Source organism: Ursus maritimus, unplaced genomic scaffold (genome assembly GCF_017311325.1).
Source record: "Ursus maritimus isolate PB19 unplaced genomic scaffold, ASM1731132v1 scaffold_14, whole genome shotgun sequence".
Classification (NCBI taxonomy): domain Eukaryota; kingdom Metazoa; phylum Chordata; class Mammalia; order Carnivora; family Ursidae; genus Ursus; species Ursus maritimus.
Genome location: NW_024423786.1, coordinates 12,433,639 through 12,452,326, shown reverse-complemented (window position 1 = coordinate 12,452,326; position 18,688 = coordinate 12,433,639). Strand labels below are relative to the sequence as shown.

Below are 18,688 nucleotides of genomic sequence, written 5' to 3'. Positions count from 1 at the left end.
GGGTACATATTGGAAGTAGAATTGCTGGATCATGTGGTAATTCTATTTTTAACCTTTTCAGGAACTTCTATACTGTTTTTCTTAGCAGCTGCACCATTTTACATTCCTGCAACCATGCACCAGGGTTGCAATTTTTCCATATCCTCACTATAACTTGTTAATTTGTATTTTGTTGTTTTTGTTTTTGATCATAGCCATCTTAATGGGCATGAGGGTGGTATCTTTTGTGGTTTTGATTTGCATTTCCATCATTTGATTAGTGATGGTGAGCATCTTTTCATGTTCTTATTAGCTATTTGTATATTTCCTTTGGAGAAATGTCTCTTCAAGTCCTTTGCCCATTTAAAAAACAGTTATTGTTAAGGTTTTTTTAGAGCGGGGCACCTGGGTGGCTCAGTCGGTTAAGCGTCTGCCTTCGACTCAGGTCAGAAACCCAGGGTCTTGGGATCAAGCCCCACACTGGGCTCCCTGCTAATTGGGGAGCCTGCTTCTCTCTCTTAGGAAAAAAGAAAAAAAGGATTTTTTTTAGAGCAGTTTTAGGTTCACAACGTAATCGAGGAGGGGAAGGTACAGAGTTTCCATGTAGCTCCTGCCCCTACACTCACAGCTTCCCCCATTATCAGCATCCCACACCAGAGTGGTACATTTGTTACAATTGATGCACTTACGTTGACACATCACAATCACCCAAAGTCCATAGTTTACATTATTTTTCACTCTTTGTTGTACATTGTATAGGTTTGGACAAAAGTATAATGACATGTGTCCATCATTATGGTATCATGCAGAGTTTTTCTTTTTATTGTCTAAAAATCCTCTGTGCTCTGCCTATTCATTTCCTCCCCACCCCTTCACCACCTATCAACCACTAATCTTCTTACTGTTTCCATAGTTTTGCCTTTTTCAGAATATTGCTGGAGTCATGTTTTCAGTCATTTTGTTGGAATGGTATGTAGTCCTTCCAAATTGAGTCCTTCATTTAGATATGTTTTTAGGATTCCTTCATGTCTTTTTGTGGCTTGGTAGCTCATTTCTTTTTAGTATTGAATAATATTCCATTTCCTGGATATGACACAGTTTATTTATGCATTAACTTACTGAAGGACACTTTGGTTACTTCCAAGTTTTAGCAGTTATGCATAAAGATGCTGTAAACATTAATGTGTAGGTTTTTGTGCAGTCTTAAGTTTTCAGCATCTTTGGATAAAAATGAAGGAGCATGATTGCTTGATTGAATGGTAAGAGTATATTTAGTTTTGTAAGAAACCACCAAACTGTCTTCAATAGTGGCTGTACCATTTGCATTACCACCAGTAATGAGTGAGAGTTGCTGTTGTTCCACGTCCTTGGTATTATTGGTGCACCAGATTTTGGCCACTCTGATAAGTGTACCAGTGGTATCTGATTTTAATTTGTATTTTCCTGATGACATATGATGTGCGGTATGCTTATTTGCCTTCTTTGGTAAAGTATTGGTTGAGGTCTTTGGCTCATTTTTTAATCGGGTTGTTGTTTTTTTTTTTTCATATTGTTGAGGTTTAAAGAGTTCTTTGTATATTTTGGATAATAGTCCTTTATTGGATGTATCTTTTTTTACAAATAGTTTCTCCTACTCTGTGCGTCTTTTCTTAACATTGTAACTCTTAGAAACCTTGTTCACATAGCAGTTTTTAATTTTAATGAAGTCCACCTTATGGTTGCTTTCATGGATAGTGCCTTTGGTGTTGCCTTTGCTCCCCTTTTAATCAGGTTCTATTTTTGTTGTTGTATTATTACTAGTTTTGATATATGTAGTTTTGATGTCATGACTAGATTTTCACATATAAATCATATGTGAAAGTTCTGAGAATTATAATGTTTAATATAAATGAAAGTAGTGATTGTGGTTAACATCGTTTTTCTGAAATCAGCCTGAACTCCACTGAATGGGGGGGTGGGGGGAACATAGAACTTTGGAGTTATGTAGAGGAAATTAATTTGTAAAATTGGAATTCATTGTGCTCAGGACTTGTAGACAGTTTTAGAATCATGTGTGGCTAGCATAAGGTCACAGCAAACAATCAACCAGTGTTAGGGCGTTGAAAATAGTCGTATTTGTTTAACCATTCCTTTGTTGAGAGAGATTTCATAATCGTGGGCTGTTTACCTAAAAAGTGAGTCAGGTCAATTGAGAAATTAATATTTGGTAAATAAAATTTATAAATATGTAAATGTATAAAGTCAGTATTAGCTGTGACTCATTAGATGTACTTCGTAATTGTAGTCAAAGTAGAGTCTATGAGGGGCACCTGGGTGACTGAGTCGGTTGGACATCCGACTCTTGGTTTCTGCTCACGTCATGATCTCAGGGTCATGGGGTTGAGCCCTGCATTGGATTCTGTGCTTAGCAAGGAGTCTGCTTGAGATTCTGTCCCTCCTCCCTATGCCCCTCTCCCATGCCCCCCGATTGCACTGTCTTTCTCTCTCTCAAGTAAATCTTTAAAAAAATAAGGAATATTAGAAATGTGAAGGCTGTTATGAGAATTATACTTTAGTGAAAGATATAAAAGATTTGAACGTTTAAATGAACAAACCATGTGCCTGGATGGAGAAACTTGATCACGGTTAAATATCAAGAATTGATACAGGGCAATCCTTCTCAAATTAATATAGTTAATATAATTCCAGTCAATATTTTAACTGAAATATGAGTTTCTAAAGTTTATTTGGAATGTGAGTGATGAACCAAGACAATTTTGAAAACATTCCAAATTCTTGATCTTCTGTATAGAATATGAAATTATACAAGCTGCAGTAACTCATTTAATCCTAATTTAGGAATAAACAGACTAATGGAAAAGTACTGACTCAGATGTAGAAGTGTCTCTGTATGGCATTTGGCATATCACTTCAAATTAGTTAGGAATGTGTGGATTTTTAAATGAGGAGTGAGGTGATTGAAAAAGGAACTTTCTTGCCCCGTAAAATCAAATTCCAGATGGATGAACATTTTAAATTTTATTTTTAAAAATTTTTTATAACAATTTATTATATTGTGTTAGTCACCATACAGTACATCCCTAGTTTTTGATGTAAAGTTCCATGATTCATTATTTGTGTATAACACCCAGTGCACCATGCAATACGTGCCCTCCTTAATACCCATCACCAGCCTATCCCATTCCCCCATCCCCCTCCCCTCTGAAGCCCTCAGTTTGTTTCCCAGAGTCCATAGTCTGTCATGGTTCATTCCTCCTTCTATTTACCCCCCTTTCTTCTTCCCTTTCTTCTTCTACCGATCTTCCTACTTCTTATGTTCCGTAAATGAGTGAAACCATATGATAATTGTCTTTTTCTACTTGACTTATTTCACTTAGCATTATCTCCTCCAATCCCGTCCATGTTGCAGCAAATGTTGAGAAATCGTTCTTTTGATGGCTGAGTAATATTCCATTGTATATATGGACCACATATTCAAATACTATTAGAAAATATTTTAGTCTTATGAGAAGAAGGTCAGAAGCCAAAAAGAGAACAGAATTGATTACATAAAAGGAAAACCTATACAATGACAAAATATTTTATAAGCCTCGTTAAAAGACAAACTTGGGAAAGCTATTTAGCAGTGAGTTGTAAATTGTCAAAATAATTTAAATGCTAAAAATGGAGAACTTTGAAGTTTTATTTCTGATTTCCTACTTTGTGTGTTAACATTTATGTGTAGGTGGGGAATTAATAAATTTTCATTTGTAGTTGTGATACATAATATTTCTTTTTTAAACTTAAGGAAATTTGTAAAAAGTTCTTATCTTACTAAAAGTATCTTTTTTTAAATGGAATATGTGTTTTATGAATAAAATAATGTATCTCTTCAAGAATTGCAGGTAAAAGGAACTCTTCTCTTCTCTTCTCTTTTTTTCTTTTCTTTTCTTTTCTTTTCTTTTCTTTTCTTTTCTTTTCTTTTCTTTTCTTTTTTAAGGAGGGTGGGTAGGAGCAAGGGGAGGGAAAGAGAGAATCTTAGCAGGCTCCACACCCACCGCAGAGGGGCTTGATCTCACAACCCTGAGATCCTGACCTGAAATGAAACCAAGAATTGGACGCTTAACAGACTGAGCCACCCAGGTGCACCTATAAAGAATGTTTTCTTAAGACATATTGTTACCACCACTAAAAAATTAGTTATATACTAAAATGGTTATAGAAGCATTGTTGATGTTTAAAGCTTATGCCGTGTTATGTCTCAATAAATACTGATTAATCTTAACTTCAGATGTTTTCTTTTGTTCAGTCAGGTCAATTCAGTGAAGATATGATACCCACAGTGGGCTTCAACATGAGGAAAGTAACTAAAGGTAACGTCACAATAAAGGTACGTGATCTTCTTGCCATACTTGATTTAAATTGTCAGCATATACAGCTACAAAGTTTTCTTTTTCTTTGTTTTTTGCATGCTTATTTGTACTTCTTAACTCATGAATGGGTATATTCCAAAAGAATGTAAATCAGTTGTTTTTTTCTTCTCTCATAAATTAAAATGTGTAAGTTGAAATGTTATTAAGTGTCATAAAAAACTTAACATATGGCTTGGCAGAATAATAATTGCGATGTAGATGTTCCTAGGAAATAAAAATCCCATGTTTGAGATTCTGTATTTGGAGAGTGGAATTACATTATTTCATGGACAGTATTTTATATTGAAAGATAATTTATTATTTATAATACTGGTAATTTAGTATTATATTTGTGGTACATATATGGTAACCCAGTTTTCTCTTTCTTTGCTACTAAGCCCTAAAATTAAAACTATATAATAAGAAAGCTAACTAGTTGAACATAATTTTGTTTTTAGAATTAATTTGACAGGTTTAAATCGTGGACTGTTGGACTCTTTATCAGGGGCCATATTTTAGTTTTTTTGTGTGTGTTCTGTAGTTCATGGCCGTTTAATTGTCTAATTAAACAATTGTCTAATTGTCTGAGCCCTTACAGCCATTTCACCCAATTCCTGTGGCTCACAGAAGCTGCTTACTAAATTCTTCTGGAGCTAATCTAATGAAGTTTCTCATTTTTCATGTATGGGTCTCTTTATGCATATTGTAGGTTCTATAGTTAAACTGGAAGCCTCTTGAAGATACATACCATGACTTAAGATGTTTATGTAGGCCAGTGTCCAGAATAGTACCTACTGAGTAGGCATAATTATGAAATTATTGTGGGTAGTAGCTTTTGTGTGGATACAATAATTTTGTAAATGATTAGGCATTAATGCATACCCAATCAGACAATTAAATCTTAATAGATTCTGAATGAACTGTTATTTTCTCTTTTGGCATTCAAATCTGGATGATGCGTGATTTGGTACTTGCTGAAAATGTTCTCTTAAAGATACATTTTCAATACGGAAATGTATTGGTTAACAAGCAAAGAAAGTATTGCACAAAATCTTCTTTAGTAGAACTTACTAGATCCAGTGTAAACATATTAAATATGAGCTTCAAGTTTAGAAGCGGACCCAAGAGCTTCTAGATTAAGAACTTGTTTCAGCTCAGGTTTTTCAGGAGTAATTTGGCTCTAGCATTGTGGAAATGGGCATATCTGCCTGATCTTTCTTTCCTTCTTCTGCTACTTTTTCTTTCATTGTATTACTTAAAATATCTTAATTAAGGGGCACCTGGGTGGCACAGCGGTTAAGCGTCTGCCTTCGGCTCAGGGTGTGATCCCAGCGTTATGGGATCGAGCCCCACGTCAGGCTCCTCCGCTATGAGCCTGCTTCTTCCTCTCTCACTCGCCCTGCTTGTCTTCCCTCTCTCACTGGCTGTCTCTATCTCTGTCAAGTAAATAAATAAAATCTTAAAAAAATATATCTTAATTAAGAATTGTCTGTCTTGATTTAAAGATTTGGGACATAGGAGGACAACCCCGATTCCGGAGCATGTGGGAACGGTACTGCAGAGGAGTCAATGCCATTGTGTAAGCACTTTTTTAAAAAGTCAGTTTAGGTTTCCAGGAAAAAAGGTTATTTTTAATACTTCCGAAGGCTCAATTTTTATTTCATACCATAACAGTCTTTCTTAGTGTAATCCCATTAATAATGAAACTTTAACAAATTTAATCATAAATGAGAATTTTAGTTATTTTTTTTTGTTCATGCATCTAAGAACTAAGAGATATAAATGTTTTACTATCATGTATTAGCATCTAAGTATAGTCTTCTTAAAAGTATTTTTGGGTACTGAGATTTTCTTTATCTAGGTCTTTATTTTGATTAACAATTTCAGTAATGTAACTCTTTTTTAAAAGTTTGTTTATTTAAGTAATCTCTGCACTCAGTGTGGGGCCCAAACTCAGGACCCCAAGATCAAGAGTTACATGCTCTTCTGACTGAGCCAGCCAGGAGTCCCTTGGTAGTATAAATATGAAAATTAAAAATCTTTATCCCTAATTTTGACCATCAGAGAATTTGGAGATGAGATTTTGAAATCGCTTTTTTTTTTTCCTTAAGTTACATGATAGATGCTGCTGATCGTGAAAAGATAGAAGCCTCTCGAAATGAACTACATAATCTTCTAGATAAACCACAGTTACAAGGAATTCCAGTAAGTATGGAGTTCTTGTTATTTTATGTTATATGATGATAATATAATTATTAAAATTATAAATGCATGATTTATTGTTTTTGAAATCAGTTAAATGTCTTAAAGTCTTAAAAGGCTTATCTCTACTGAATACTAGCCATATACCGGGCTCTGTGCTATTTATTCATTTCTTAACCAGCTATTTATTAAACTATATATAATAGGAGCAGTGCTCAGTCCTGGGGAAGACAGTGATGAACAGAAGTGAATAGAAGCATGCTCCCTGCCATCATGGAGTTTGTGGTTTAGTAGGAAAGGTAGATGCCATGAAATCACTTGAATAATACAGCTCTGATAAGTGCTATGAAGGAGAGGTACCAGGAGCCATGAGTTAAAATTAGAGGGGAGATTTGATCTAGTTTGAGGGAAGAAAGGATTCCCTGCGGAAGTGTTGCTTGAGCTGAATTGTGAGGGATATGTAGACATGTGAGGAATGGGGCGATTGGAAGAAAAGAGAACTGTAGACAAAAGGCCTTTTGGTAGGAGGAAGCAAGACACTGAGAGGAGCCCAGTCTCCCTAGAGCAAAAGCAAAGTGAGAGGGTGGGGAGAGTGTGGTGAGCCATGTGGGAGCTAGGATACTAGAGGAGGCTGGACTGGACTGTGTGTGAAGCTGTTGCTAGTGTTTTAAAACTTTTTTCCTGAAGTGTTTCTTTTTCTTTTTTTTCAAGATTTTATTTATTAGAGCAGGTAGGGGTGGGGGGAGGGGGAGGAGCAGAGGGAGAGGGAGGAGGAGAAGCAGACTCTGCCCTGAGTGCAGAGATCCACGCGGGGGTGGGGGGTGGGGTGGTGGTAATCAACCCCATGACCCTGAAACGATGACCTGAGCCGAAAATCAAGAATCGGACGTTCAGCTGCTCCACCGACTGAGCCACCCAAGCACTCACTGTTGGACTGTTTTAAATGTCAGAATGTTATTTAAGTCATTCTGATTTCAATTTAAGAATGGATTAAAGTGGCAAGGGGGACTCTAAGGAGGGCAGTTTGAGGAAGCTGTTTAAGTTGTCTTGGCAAATTACAGTACCATGGGTTAGGGTGGTAGTAGACAAGTTGGTGAGAAGGAAACTGATCTTAGGGATATTTAGGAATGCTGTCCACCAGACTTGGTAATGGATTGGAAAAGGAGATATAAAAAATAATTCCTAGTTTCTGGTTCATGAAGTTAGATGGAAGGGGGTGCCATTTGTTTAGCTGAAGAATGTTGCAAAAGGACCACGCTTTAGCCTCATGACAAATTCATGAATATTAAATACTTGAGGTATATTTTCTCAGGTAATCCTTAAAACATAATTAGGGTCATGGTTATCCCTCCTTTATAACCATTGTTCTTCAGGGTTACATGGCAGCGTTAGTATGTTGTGCAGCCAGGTTTTGAATTCATGTCTATCTGACTTCAAAGCCTGTTCTTTTTCTGCTGTGTTAAAACCTGGTTCTGTGTACCTACTGTAAGTAAAAGTCAGTCTTACCTTAAGGTCACCAAAAGTCTTCTTAGCTGCAAGCAATAGAAAGCACTTAAGTAGAAAGGAATTCATTGAAAGTATATTGGGTAGCTCACAGTGTCTCTCAGAAGGCTGCGCATAAGCAGGCTCAGGAAATAGGCTGGAACGAGGAAGCTGAGCAGCTGCCAGGATCATATCCAAACTCACCACGGAGTAAGTCTGGTGACCACATGCAGTTTCTGAACACTAGACAAAATTGTTCTGATTGGAAGGTCGTCTAGCTGATTCCCTTTCCCTATCAGAATGGGTTCTCTATCCTGCTTTCTTGCATCACGGCCTCTGCATTGAAAGGTTTGGTTCATCCTAGATTATGTGTCCACGCTCTAGCAGAAAGGAAAGCTGGGGCAAAAATTATCCATAGAAGCAAGTAGCTTTATTGGGAGGCAGGTTCATAAGGTAGGAGGAGAGTTCTTAAATGTAGTAAGAGGACTAAAATGCCAGGTAACCCTCAAACTGACTGCTGGTCACAAATGGCCATGATATTATTTTTAGAAATTCAGGCAGGTCCAGCTTGAGAACTTAGTGTGACTTAAATGAGAGTATGGAGAGGGGTGAAAGTTGGGGAAGGGGAGACAGGCTGTGGTTTAACATTGTCCTGTGAGCTCCCAGTGTCCCTGACTCTCTGTGCCTCTGTCCTTGTCTCTTTGTCCTTTGTGCAAAGTAAGAGTCTAGGTCCAATGAGTAGAAATGGTCAGAATGTGTGGAGTAGGGTGGGGGTGTTTTAAGTGAAAGAAATAGGTATGGCAAGGTAGACATGGCATGTACTTCGTTCAGATGGGTCAGAGATCACATGTTCTTAGAGAACACTGATTCAGAGTATGGATATTCTCAAATATGTCATATCTACTCCTATTCTTTCCTTCTCTGAGGCAGAAAGGACTTATCTGAGAAGATAGAGTGGTGATTGGGAAGCCTGTCTCTCCTTTCCTTTTCAAAGCACATCTAGCAACCAGATAATACCATTTATTCCTAGAGCTTAGGACTGCTATATTTATCCTGATTTCCAGACTTAACCATTGTCTTAGAATATTTCTACATGATATTCTATAGGATGGATCAGGAATTTTAAAAGCATATTTATATGTTTGTATGATTAATGGCTAACATAAAAGTGGTTAAAAATTGTTCCCCCACTCTTGGTTGTGTTAAGATCATATTCACATTTTGGTAGAGATTTATTTAGAAATTGCAGAATACATACCATATTTAAGAATATGGTAAGAATTTAAGAATATTTTAAGTAGAAGTTAGCAGCCACATACTGAATTAGGGGCATCCATGTGGTAGAAGTTGAAATGAATGCTAATTTGAAAGATTAAATAAATGAGATAGGCCACCAGTTATACAAATATACCTCAATATTATGGCATGTGGTAGCATTCTAATTTTAATGTCTACAAATATGACTATCTCATGCTTCTGTGACCTTTTCTTACATAAAAGTTTATTGTTAATATCTTTTCTTTTTAAAGGTGCTAGTACTTGGAAACAAGAGAGATCTTCCTAATGCCTTGGATGAGAAACAGCTAATTGAAAAAATGTATGTCTTAAGAATGAGTGATGGTGTTTTTTTTAAAAAAAAAATTGTTCTGCCTAAGAGACTCTTAATCTCAAGAAATAAACTGAGGGTTGCTGGAGTGGAGGAGGGTGGGAGGGATGGGGTGGCTGGGTGGTGGATATTGGGGAGGGTATGTGTTGTGGTGAGCACTGTGTATTGTGTAAGACTGATGAATTACAGACCCGTACCCCTGAAACAAATAATATATTATATGTTAATAATTTTAAAAAAAATTTTGGGGAGGGGCGCCTGGGTGGCACAGCGGTTGAGCGTCTGCCTTCGGCTCAGGGCGTGATCCCGGCGTTGTGGGATCGAGCCCCACATCAGGCTCTTCCGCTATGAGCCTGCTCCTTCCTCTCCCACTCCCCCTGCTTGTGTTCCCTCTCTCGCTGGCTGTCTCTATCTCTGTCGAATAAATGAATAAAATCTTAAAAAAAAAAAAAAAAATTGGGGGGAAATAAGTTCTCAAGTCATACAAAAAAAATTGGTTCTAAATTATACTATTTTGCCCACTACTTTGTTTAGCATCATTATATTATCATCATTATTATTATTATTATTTAAAGATTTTATTTTTAAGTAATCTCTACACCCAACATGGGGCTTGAATTTATAACCCCGAGATCAAGAGTCATACGCTTTTCCAGTTGAGCCAGCCAGGCCCTCCCATTATTTAGTAATGATTATAGCCATGTTTTTAGGTAAACATGGTAAATTTGGCCTACCAGAGAGGTGAATTCCTAAAAATTTTAGTAGTAGTAAAATAATTTCTTCAGTATAAAAAGATAAGAAAATTGAACAAAGAGTGATAGGTCTGATAGTTATTTTAAGCACAGACTTATTCTCTTAATTCTGCTTCTTACAGGAACCTGTCTGCTATTCAGGATAGAGAAATTTGCTGCTATTCAATTTCTTGCAAAGAAAAGGATAATATAGGTAAGAAATAACTGTGGAAGAAATGGGTGTCACTGGAAGGGCTGTCTTAGAGCTTCTTATTCTTTATTATCCCCATTTCTGTTTAAGTGACTTCCTTTATAAGAGGACTGTTGTTTTTGCCTTAGGAAAAATAATAGACATTGTATCTTTTGACAGCAAATACAACATCCTGAATGTGCTCTATGCTATTTAAAGAAGTAAATGAAATAGACATGAAGTTAAACATTATGTGATATCAATTTATTGTATTAATTTTGGCAGAGCTAGTATCCAGCTGTGCTTTATAACAAAATGTTTTTGAAATAAGACTTCACAAAAATTGTTCTATAAGCACTTAAACAATTGTTCATTTTTTGAACCAGTATATTACCGTAATGTTAGTACTCTATTGGAAGTATTACCCAAAAGTACCCTTCATCTATTTAATGTCTGTATTAATTTCCTAGAACTGCCATAGCAAAGTACCACAAACTGGGTGGTTTAAAATAGCAGAAATTTATTTTCTCAAGTTCAGGAGGCTAGGCGTCCAAAATCAAGGTGTTAAGCAGGGCCATGAAGGCTGTTGGGGAATATCCTTCCTTTCCTTTTCTTAGCTTGTGGTTGTAGGCCCCCTTTGGCATTCTTTGACGTATCAAGGCTTCACTCCAGTTTCTGCCTCTGGTTTCACATAGCCTTCTCCTCTGTTTGTCTCTCTGTGTGTATTATTTTCTCTTTTTATAAAGATACATATCATTGGATTAGGGCCTACCTTCATTCAGTATGACCTCATATCTGTAAACACGATTTTTTAATAAATTCTGAGTTTCTAGGTAGGTGTGGATTTTTAGGGGACACTATTCAATCCAATACAGTGTCCTTAAAGAATTTAAATATATCTGGCTGAACTTTAGTTTCTTAACTAATTTGTGAGAGGTTATTTAATAAAAGTGGATTGGAATGTCTGAGAAGGATCACAAGGTCAAAAGGAAAGATGAATAGAAACGTTTGACAAAATGAAAAGGCTAGTCAACCTGTTAGCTATATGAGTGAAAAGACCTATGACAGTGCAATACAATATACTCACTGGTAAAGTGTACCTTCATGACGAAAAGCTACTCAGACTAAGTCACATGGTTATTGTCTGACGTGACAGGTTCAACCAAACAAAATGCGAGAGAAGAGTTTAATTCATGTACCTTGAAGCAGCTGGGTATGTGGTCACTGGTGAAAAAAATCACTCTGTGGGCTACTACAGAAAAATGAAGCTGTCCATCATTGCCTTTTAATGGGCTGCAAACAGCATGGGCTTTGGAGTTAGGCAGCCTCAGGCCAGAACACTTGGTCCTAAGTTACTCTCTGACTGGCCTTGGACAAAGCACTTAACCTCCCTGATCTCCAATTTTACTCATCTATAAAATGGTGATAATGGTGGGTGAGAGGGAATGTGAAAATGCATTTCAGCATTTGACATATGGTGGATGTCACGTGGGTGTGTTAGTTTTCTGTTGCTGCTGTCAGTTAGAAGCCTGTCATAGTTCTCACTGAGCTAGAAATCAAGGACTAAAATGACAGGTTGTGCTCTTTTTGGAGACTCTAGGAGAGACTCCCATTTCCTTCTGTTTTTCAGCTTTTAGGTAATTGCCTGCATTCTTGGCTCATGGCTCTTTCCTCCATCTTCAAAGCCAAAAACATTGTATCTCTGACCATTCTACCATAGTCACACCTCCAATTAAAAACAAACAAACAAACCTTGTATTGGAGTAGAGTGTAACACATAGTGCCAACACAGTGTGTTTAGAAGGTATTCTATTTTTTTCCCTTTAGCCTTCATTCAGTATGTATTGGTTCTCATCACAGTTAACTTTTTTCCCAAGTCAGTTCTAGTGCATCAGCTCATTCCTCACCCCTCCTCAAACATGCTCTGATGAGCTCAAAGTGTTGATAGTTTTCTTGCTAATTCTGGGCTTCCTTTATTTATTTCTTATTTTTATTATTTTTTTAAGATTTTATTTTTAAGTAACTCTACACCCAACATGGGGCTTGAACTTAACAACCCTGAGGTCAGGAGTCATGTGCTCTGCCCACTGAACCAGCCTTGCGCCCCTGGGCTTCCTTTAAAGAGCACCCAAAAGCAATCTGAGCCTAATACTTTGCTGACGGACACAAACTGTCCTCTGTTAAATGGGTAGAATAAGTGATATGCTATATTGTGAGCATTTAGTTAATTTGAGGACAGATTCTTCAAGCACTTAGGGTTACTTAGAGTTTATTAAACCCTCCACCCCCATGTTAGGAGGAATTCATGTTAAGTTTTAAGTTGTGTCCCCAAGAGAGCATTTACTTACACACCACTGGTTCTCATTGAAGGATTTGCCCCCAGGATACATTTGGCAATGTTTGGAGACACTTGGTTGTCATAATGAAGAGTGTGATGCTGGCACTTAGTGGGTAGAGACCAGGGATATTCTAAACATGCTACCATCCCCCACAGCTGAGAATTGTCCAGCCTAAAATGTTAGTAGTGGTGAGGTTGAAAAACTGTGTTCTGCATACACTAACCATAATTTTAGGACATTGTGCTATTCTGTAAATCCATTTCACTCCCTTATATTTTCTCTGGTATTTCATAAAATAGGGGGGAAAAGTTATTGAAATGAGAAAAAAAAAATCCTTTGTTTTACTTCCTTGAGAAACTAGCCGAATACTTTTCCCGAAAAAATCTTGTAAGCTCATTCAGAAGTAAATGCCCGAGGGGCACCTGGGTGGCTCAGTTGGTTAAGTGGCTGCCTTCGGCTCAGGTCATGATCCGGCTCAGGTCATGATCCCAGGGTCCTGGGATCAAGCCCCGCATCAGGCTCCCTGCTCAGTGAGGAACCTGCTTCTCCTTCTCCCTTTGCTACTCCCTCTGCTTGTGCTTTCCTGTTCTATCAAATAAATAAAATCTTCCAAAAAAAAAAAAAAAAAGAAGAAGTAAATGCCCGAGAGTTGGTGAGAACTTCTTTTGTTATTTGAGGCTGACCTCATAGTCTGTCATAGAGCTCCATAGTCAGCAGTTTGTGATTGTAGAACTGCCGCTTCACTTACTAGCAAGCCCAAGGAAATGGATCCACTCTAACTAGATTCAAAACAAGTGGTTTGTAAATCAGAATGCCTGTTTATTTGAATGGAGCAAGAAATACAACTAACGGCCAAGTAGATTAGACTTCTTGGGTAGTCTAATCAGAACATCCTCTTTAATTTCACCTTTTACAACATATTTTAGAACCAAATTTATGAATTTACTCAGTTATTCCAGAAGTATCTCAGTGCACATCGGTTGTATATTCTCCTTCCAGCTTCCCAGTGTGGAATATGAAATACTTCAGTAATGTGTCCTCAGACCACACATAGAACAGATTACTTCTGTGAACATGATCTTTGCAAAGATGACTCATACTTGTGGCCCTTTTTGTCATGGAAGATGACTCCTTCATTTGAGTATCTTATTTCTTTTCTGCTTTTTTATCTAGTCTTAAGGATCCATTTGTCTTAGGATATAACTTCTGTCCAGTGTCCATAAGCTTTGTTTATTTTTTTTTTTTAAGTGGATTTCTTAAATATTTAAACCTGGGCATTTCACTCTCAGATTTACCTTTCTCCCCATTCAATCCTAATGAATGTGGCTTTGCTCTTACTACACACTGCTGTCTTCCTCTTAAAGTGCACATGATCTGGTTCAACAGTCAGGTTAAATCATTGTTTCCACAACTCTGAACAGGTTGCATTTATTCAGATCTCAGCTCTAGGCTATTCTTTACATGTATGTGGCTTACAGTTTCCATAACACATATTAGCTTGTAAACTGAATTTGCACTCATCCTTCAGGTTTGGAGAATTGAGTGCTGCTTCTTTTTTTTTTTTTTTTAAGATTTTATTTATTTATTTGAAAGAGATAGAGACAGCCAGCGAGAGAGGGAACACAAGCAGGGGGAGTGGGAGAGGAAGAAGCAGGCTCACAGCGGACGAGCCTGACGTGGGGCTCGATCCCATAACGCCGGGATCACGCCCTGAGCCAAAGGCAGACGCTTAACCGCCGTGCCACCCAGGCGCCCCTGAGTGCTGCTTCTGATAGATGCTCACATACTCTTTATATGGATGACACATTTTTAAAGAACTCAAGGACAGTAATTCACTGTTTCAACTTAGCTGCCTTCTCTTGTCAATCAAGTGCTTTTTTTGGCTAATCTCAGCTATGATAGCTTCAGCTGCCACCTCTGTGGTGACATCTTACCAGTTCCCATCCCTCTCTGAGATCGATATCGATATAGCTAAAACTATCTGCTGGACATCTCCGTGCTTGTTACCTTCTGCACCTCAAATCTGATATGCTCTGTAGCTAAATTCTTTATCTTTTTTTTCTCAAGTCTGTTCTTTCTTAACCACCGTGTTTGTCAACAGCTCCATGACAAACACAACTCACTGAGGCCAGAAGATTCTCTGTTCGTATCTTGGTCAACTCCACATTTTCCTTCTTCCATCCCTACAACATTTGTTTGCTACAGGCCTTCGCATTTCCTATTCTTGCTGTGATAGCGTCTATACCGACAACTCCAAATTGTCCTCCTCTGTTGCCATTGTTGATCATCCTAAAATAAACTAATATAATTTTCTTGCTTAAAATTCTCCAGTAACTTCCAGTTGACTTGAGACTAAAACCCAAACTTAGTAGCATGTTCGAGTGGTATACAAGGTTATCTGGCTCCCTCTAGCCCGTGGTTCTCAGTTGAGGACACTTTTGCTCCTCAGGAGACATTTGGCAATCCCTGAAGACGTTATTGGTTGTCATAGTTGTGGGTGTGTAGGGGGAGTGATAATGGCATCTAGGCGTAGAGGTCATGGATGCCACAAAATAGTCTGCCATGCACAGGAAAGGCCTTTGTCCTGTCCCAGCAAAGAATTATCCAGTCCCAAAGCTCAAAACGGTGAAGTTGAGAACCCCTGCTGTAGCCTTAGCGATGAGTGGTGGCCCCTTCCCCTAATCCTGTGCTTCATCCACATCTTATCACATACAATCCATCCATATCTCCACACTGTGCATACCTTTGTTTATTCTTTTGCTTTTGTTGTTTCCTTTGCCTGGAATTCTGTGGGGCAGCCCTTCTCCCAGTCCCACATGAGTTCTTCTATGTTTTCTGACTTGATACTAAAAGCTCCTTCAGGGGATAGTGGGGTTCTCCCATATCTTTGCATTCCTGGCACTTCACATACAGTACTTATCTTAACAGGCAGTCAGTAAATTTTTGAATGAATAAAAGATGGCACAGGCTGTCCTGAGGATCATTTAACTTTTAAATCAGAGACTGCTGAGTCTTGAATTAATTCCTTAGAATGTCCTCGTGAAGTTTAGGTAATGGAGAATAGTACAGATGCAAAAAGCAGAAGCAGGCAGGCCCAGCATGTACTTTGAATTAGCTGCATTTTAAATACTGTCTCTCATGTTTAGTGTCTTAACTTTGATATCTTAATGCCTTCAATTTTTTTCCCTCCATCTTTAGATATCACACTTCAGTGGCTTATTCAACATTCAAAATCTAGAAGAAGCTGAAGCATCTCCTGAAGTCTTCCAGTCCTTCCTGGCTATAATCCTAGAATTATTGTCCGTTCCTCTGAAGTACTTCCCAGAATACGGTCCTTCCTAAACCCAAGAAATTGCCTTTTTCAGAGTTTATTTCTCTTGTGCACTGCTGAAGATGTGTATCCCTACTTCTTCATAAAGAATCAGCTAGAGTTGTCATGATAAAGTCAGCACACACAAAAAAAGCTTCTTATACATACTTGTCTTAAACAGTGTATAGAGCTTTTTTTTTTTTTTTTTAAACACACACTTGACCATCTTAAATCAAGAAAATTGCGTATTTCTGTTCTGGTCTTTCTGGGCCAGATTTTTATATTGGTTTTCAGTAAATGTTTATGATATTTCATTATAGAGTCCATTAGCTTAATACTGATACTGACTTGGTACAGCATGAAGTTTCTAGTGCCACATACAGTATTTAGAAAACCTTTAGTCTGACTCATGTGGGATATAAACATAATGTTTACATATCTCACAAATGCATGTGAAATGTATAATTACACCTTAGGAATTTAAAAAATGGTCTGCAAAGAGTGAGCAGAGGCACCAGATCAGTGTTGTTATTGGTTCTTTACACTGGTGAGATCGTACATGAATTTTAAAAACATCTGCTTTCTGAGAATTCTTCATCACCAGATAGCAGTTGGGGATATGGGAGGGACTAAGGCATGCTGTTGTGTATCTGTCCAGATCATTACTTCTCTATTTTTTCTTCTTTTTCTTTTTCTCTTTTTTTTTGGGGGGGGGGGAGTGGTTCAACACAATTTTTTAAAGGGTTGGGAATTGAAGATTTTCTCAAAGGCTTTCATGAATTTAGAGCATTCCAGCCAATATAATAAAATGTGTTAAGAATGTCAGACTTTGTTCAAACACCTGTTTGTTCTTTCTATCTCTAGTCATTAAATCAGTGCTGCTGCATGACACTCTAACTCTCGACTTTTTATATCCAGTCATAGACTTTCAGCACAATAGATACTTAGAAACAAATAAAAATTCTTATTTTTCTCTCTTATTGATGTAAGGTTCGGCACTCTTTTGTCTGGTGCCATTAGACATCTCGATTATTGTGACAACTCTAGACCTGCCTGCTCTATCTAAGGTAATCATGCGCAGCGTCTACAGGTTTCATGATCCATCACACAGAGAACTGAGGAGCTGATGCTGTGTATTGTTTGCTTCTACAACACGGAGATGTATAGAAACTTAAAACGAACATGTTTGTAGTTTAGTGACGTCCATATACATAAAGGGACACATTAATACTGGTTCACTTGTAAATTGTTACTCACATAAAACCACTGTAGTAGATAAAACTTTATGCTACACCCGCTTCTGTGTTGCCTCACACTGTGTGTGATTGTGTTTCTTTTGTTAAGCAGCACTCATGTAGACAGTGCATTTCCATACATGTTGAGCACTCAGAGTGCAGTCAACAGTTGTTTTAATGAATACCAGTTTTAATTTATAGACTGCCATGGCCTTAACAATATTCTGTACAAAATACTGCACTGTGTTGCACAGATACTACTTGTTTTCCTCCATTCACGTTTTTGTGAGTAGAATCTCAGCTTTTAAAATTCTGTTCTTACTCTTTGAAGCATGTTGCATACTTCCCTGATGGGATGGATGGTTCTGTAAATGAAGGGATATTTAAACTTGCTACAGTAGCTCAACACCATTAATGGTTACTCTGAACCATTACAAAGAATGTGGCAATTTGCTTGTGCCTAAGAGGAGGAATTGGAACTAAAGTGTGTGACTGTGTGGGGACTGCATAGGTTCGTTAATTGACCTATAGCTAAAACTTAATGTGTTTGTGTGTCTGTTCATTGCTTTCAGCATTTCAAGACATCCAAACTCTACTACCAACATTTTCTTGTGCATTAACTTCTGCATGTGAAAACTTAACAGTTACTGAACTTTGTAAATACGTGAATTTTTTTATTTAGGTGATGCATTTGTTGTCTGTTTACTGCTCTTCTCAGCTTTATTCAATAAACTTGCATTTTGAGGGTTGTATTGACAATTTTAACTTAAAATGTGCATCATGATGGAAGGTGCTGACTTTTTGGGAAGGGGATGGGAGGAAAGTTACCACGAGCAAGGTCCACAGACAATGTGTTAGAAAGAAATCAGCTCATTTCTCAAAGAATTGGGTCTGTGGGCTAGTTAAAATAGAAATAAACTTTTAAAATATCCACAGGATTGATATTGTGATTTTTTTGGGGGGGGGGACGATGGAGGAAATGCTATTACTTGTAAACTGTCCTGATATATCAAATTTAGGACTTTTAGAAGTGGCAGGAGCTAGTTGGTTAGGCACTTTATAATCTATTCGTTTTAAAAATTTTAACAAAAGTCGTCTAATAAGCTGAAATTGCAGGGCCGGTCTACTTAATTCAGTTCCAGAATGAAAAGATTTTAAATATCAAACGTGGTTTTCCCACAGAAGCACATTTTTAAAATAAAGCCATTTGGCCTGCTTTGCTA

The 18,688-nt window shown here is 37.6% G+C and overlaps 1 protein-coding gene across 1 annotated transcript in view; it reads left to right on the top strand.

Annotated features, from left to right (window-relative positions):
- ARL8B (ADP ribosylation factor like GTPase 8B) overlaps positions 1-18,396 on the top strand; it is a 46,405-nt gene extending 28,009 nt beyond the window's left edge. Inside the window, exons 2-7 of the mRNA XM_008697936.2 lie at positions 4,268-4,348; positions 5,876-5,949; positions 6,482-6,575; positions 9,584-9,651; positions 10,535-10,605; positions 16,119-18,396. Coding sequence (XP_008696158.2) covers positions 4,268-4,348; positions 5,876-5,949; positions 6,482-6,575; positions 9,584-9,651; positions 10,535-10,605; positions 16,119-16,168 — 438 coding nt within the window. The 3' untranslated portion in view covers positions 16,169-18,396. The remainder of the gene's footprint in view (positions 1-4,267; positions 4,349-5,875; positions 5,950-6,481; positions 6,576-9,583; positions 9,652-10,534; positions 10,606-16,118) is intronic.
- Positions 18,397-18,688: the final 292 nt, after the last annotated feature.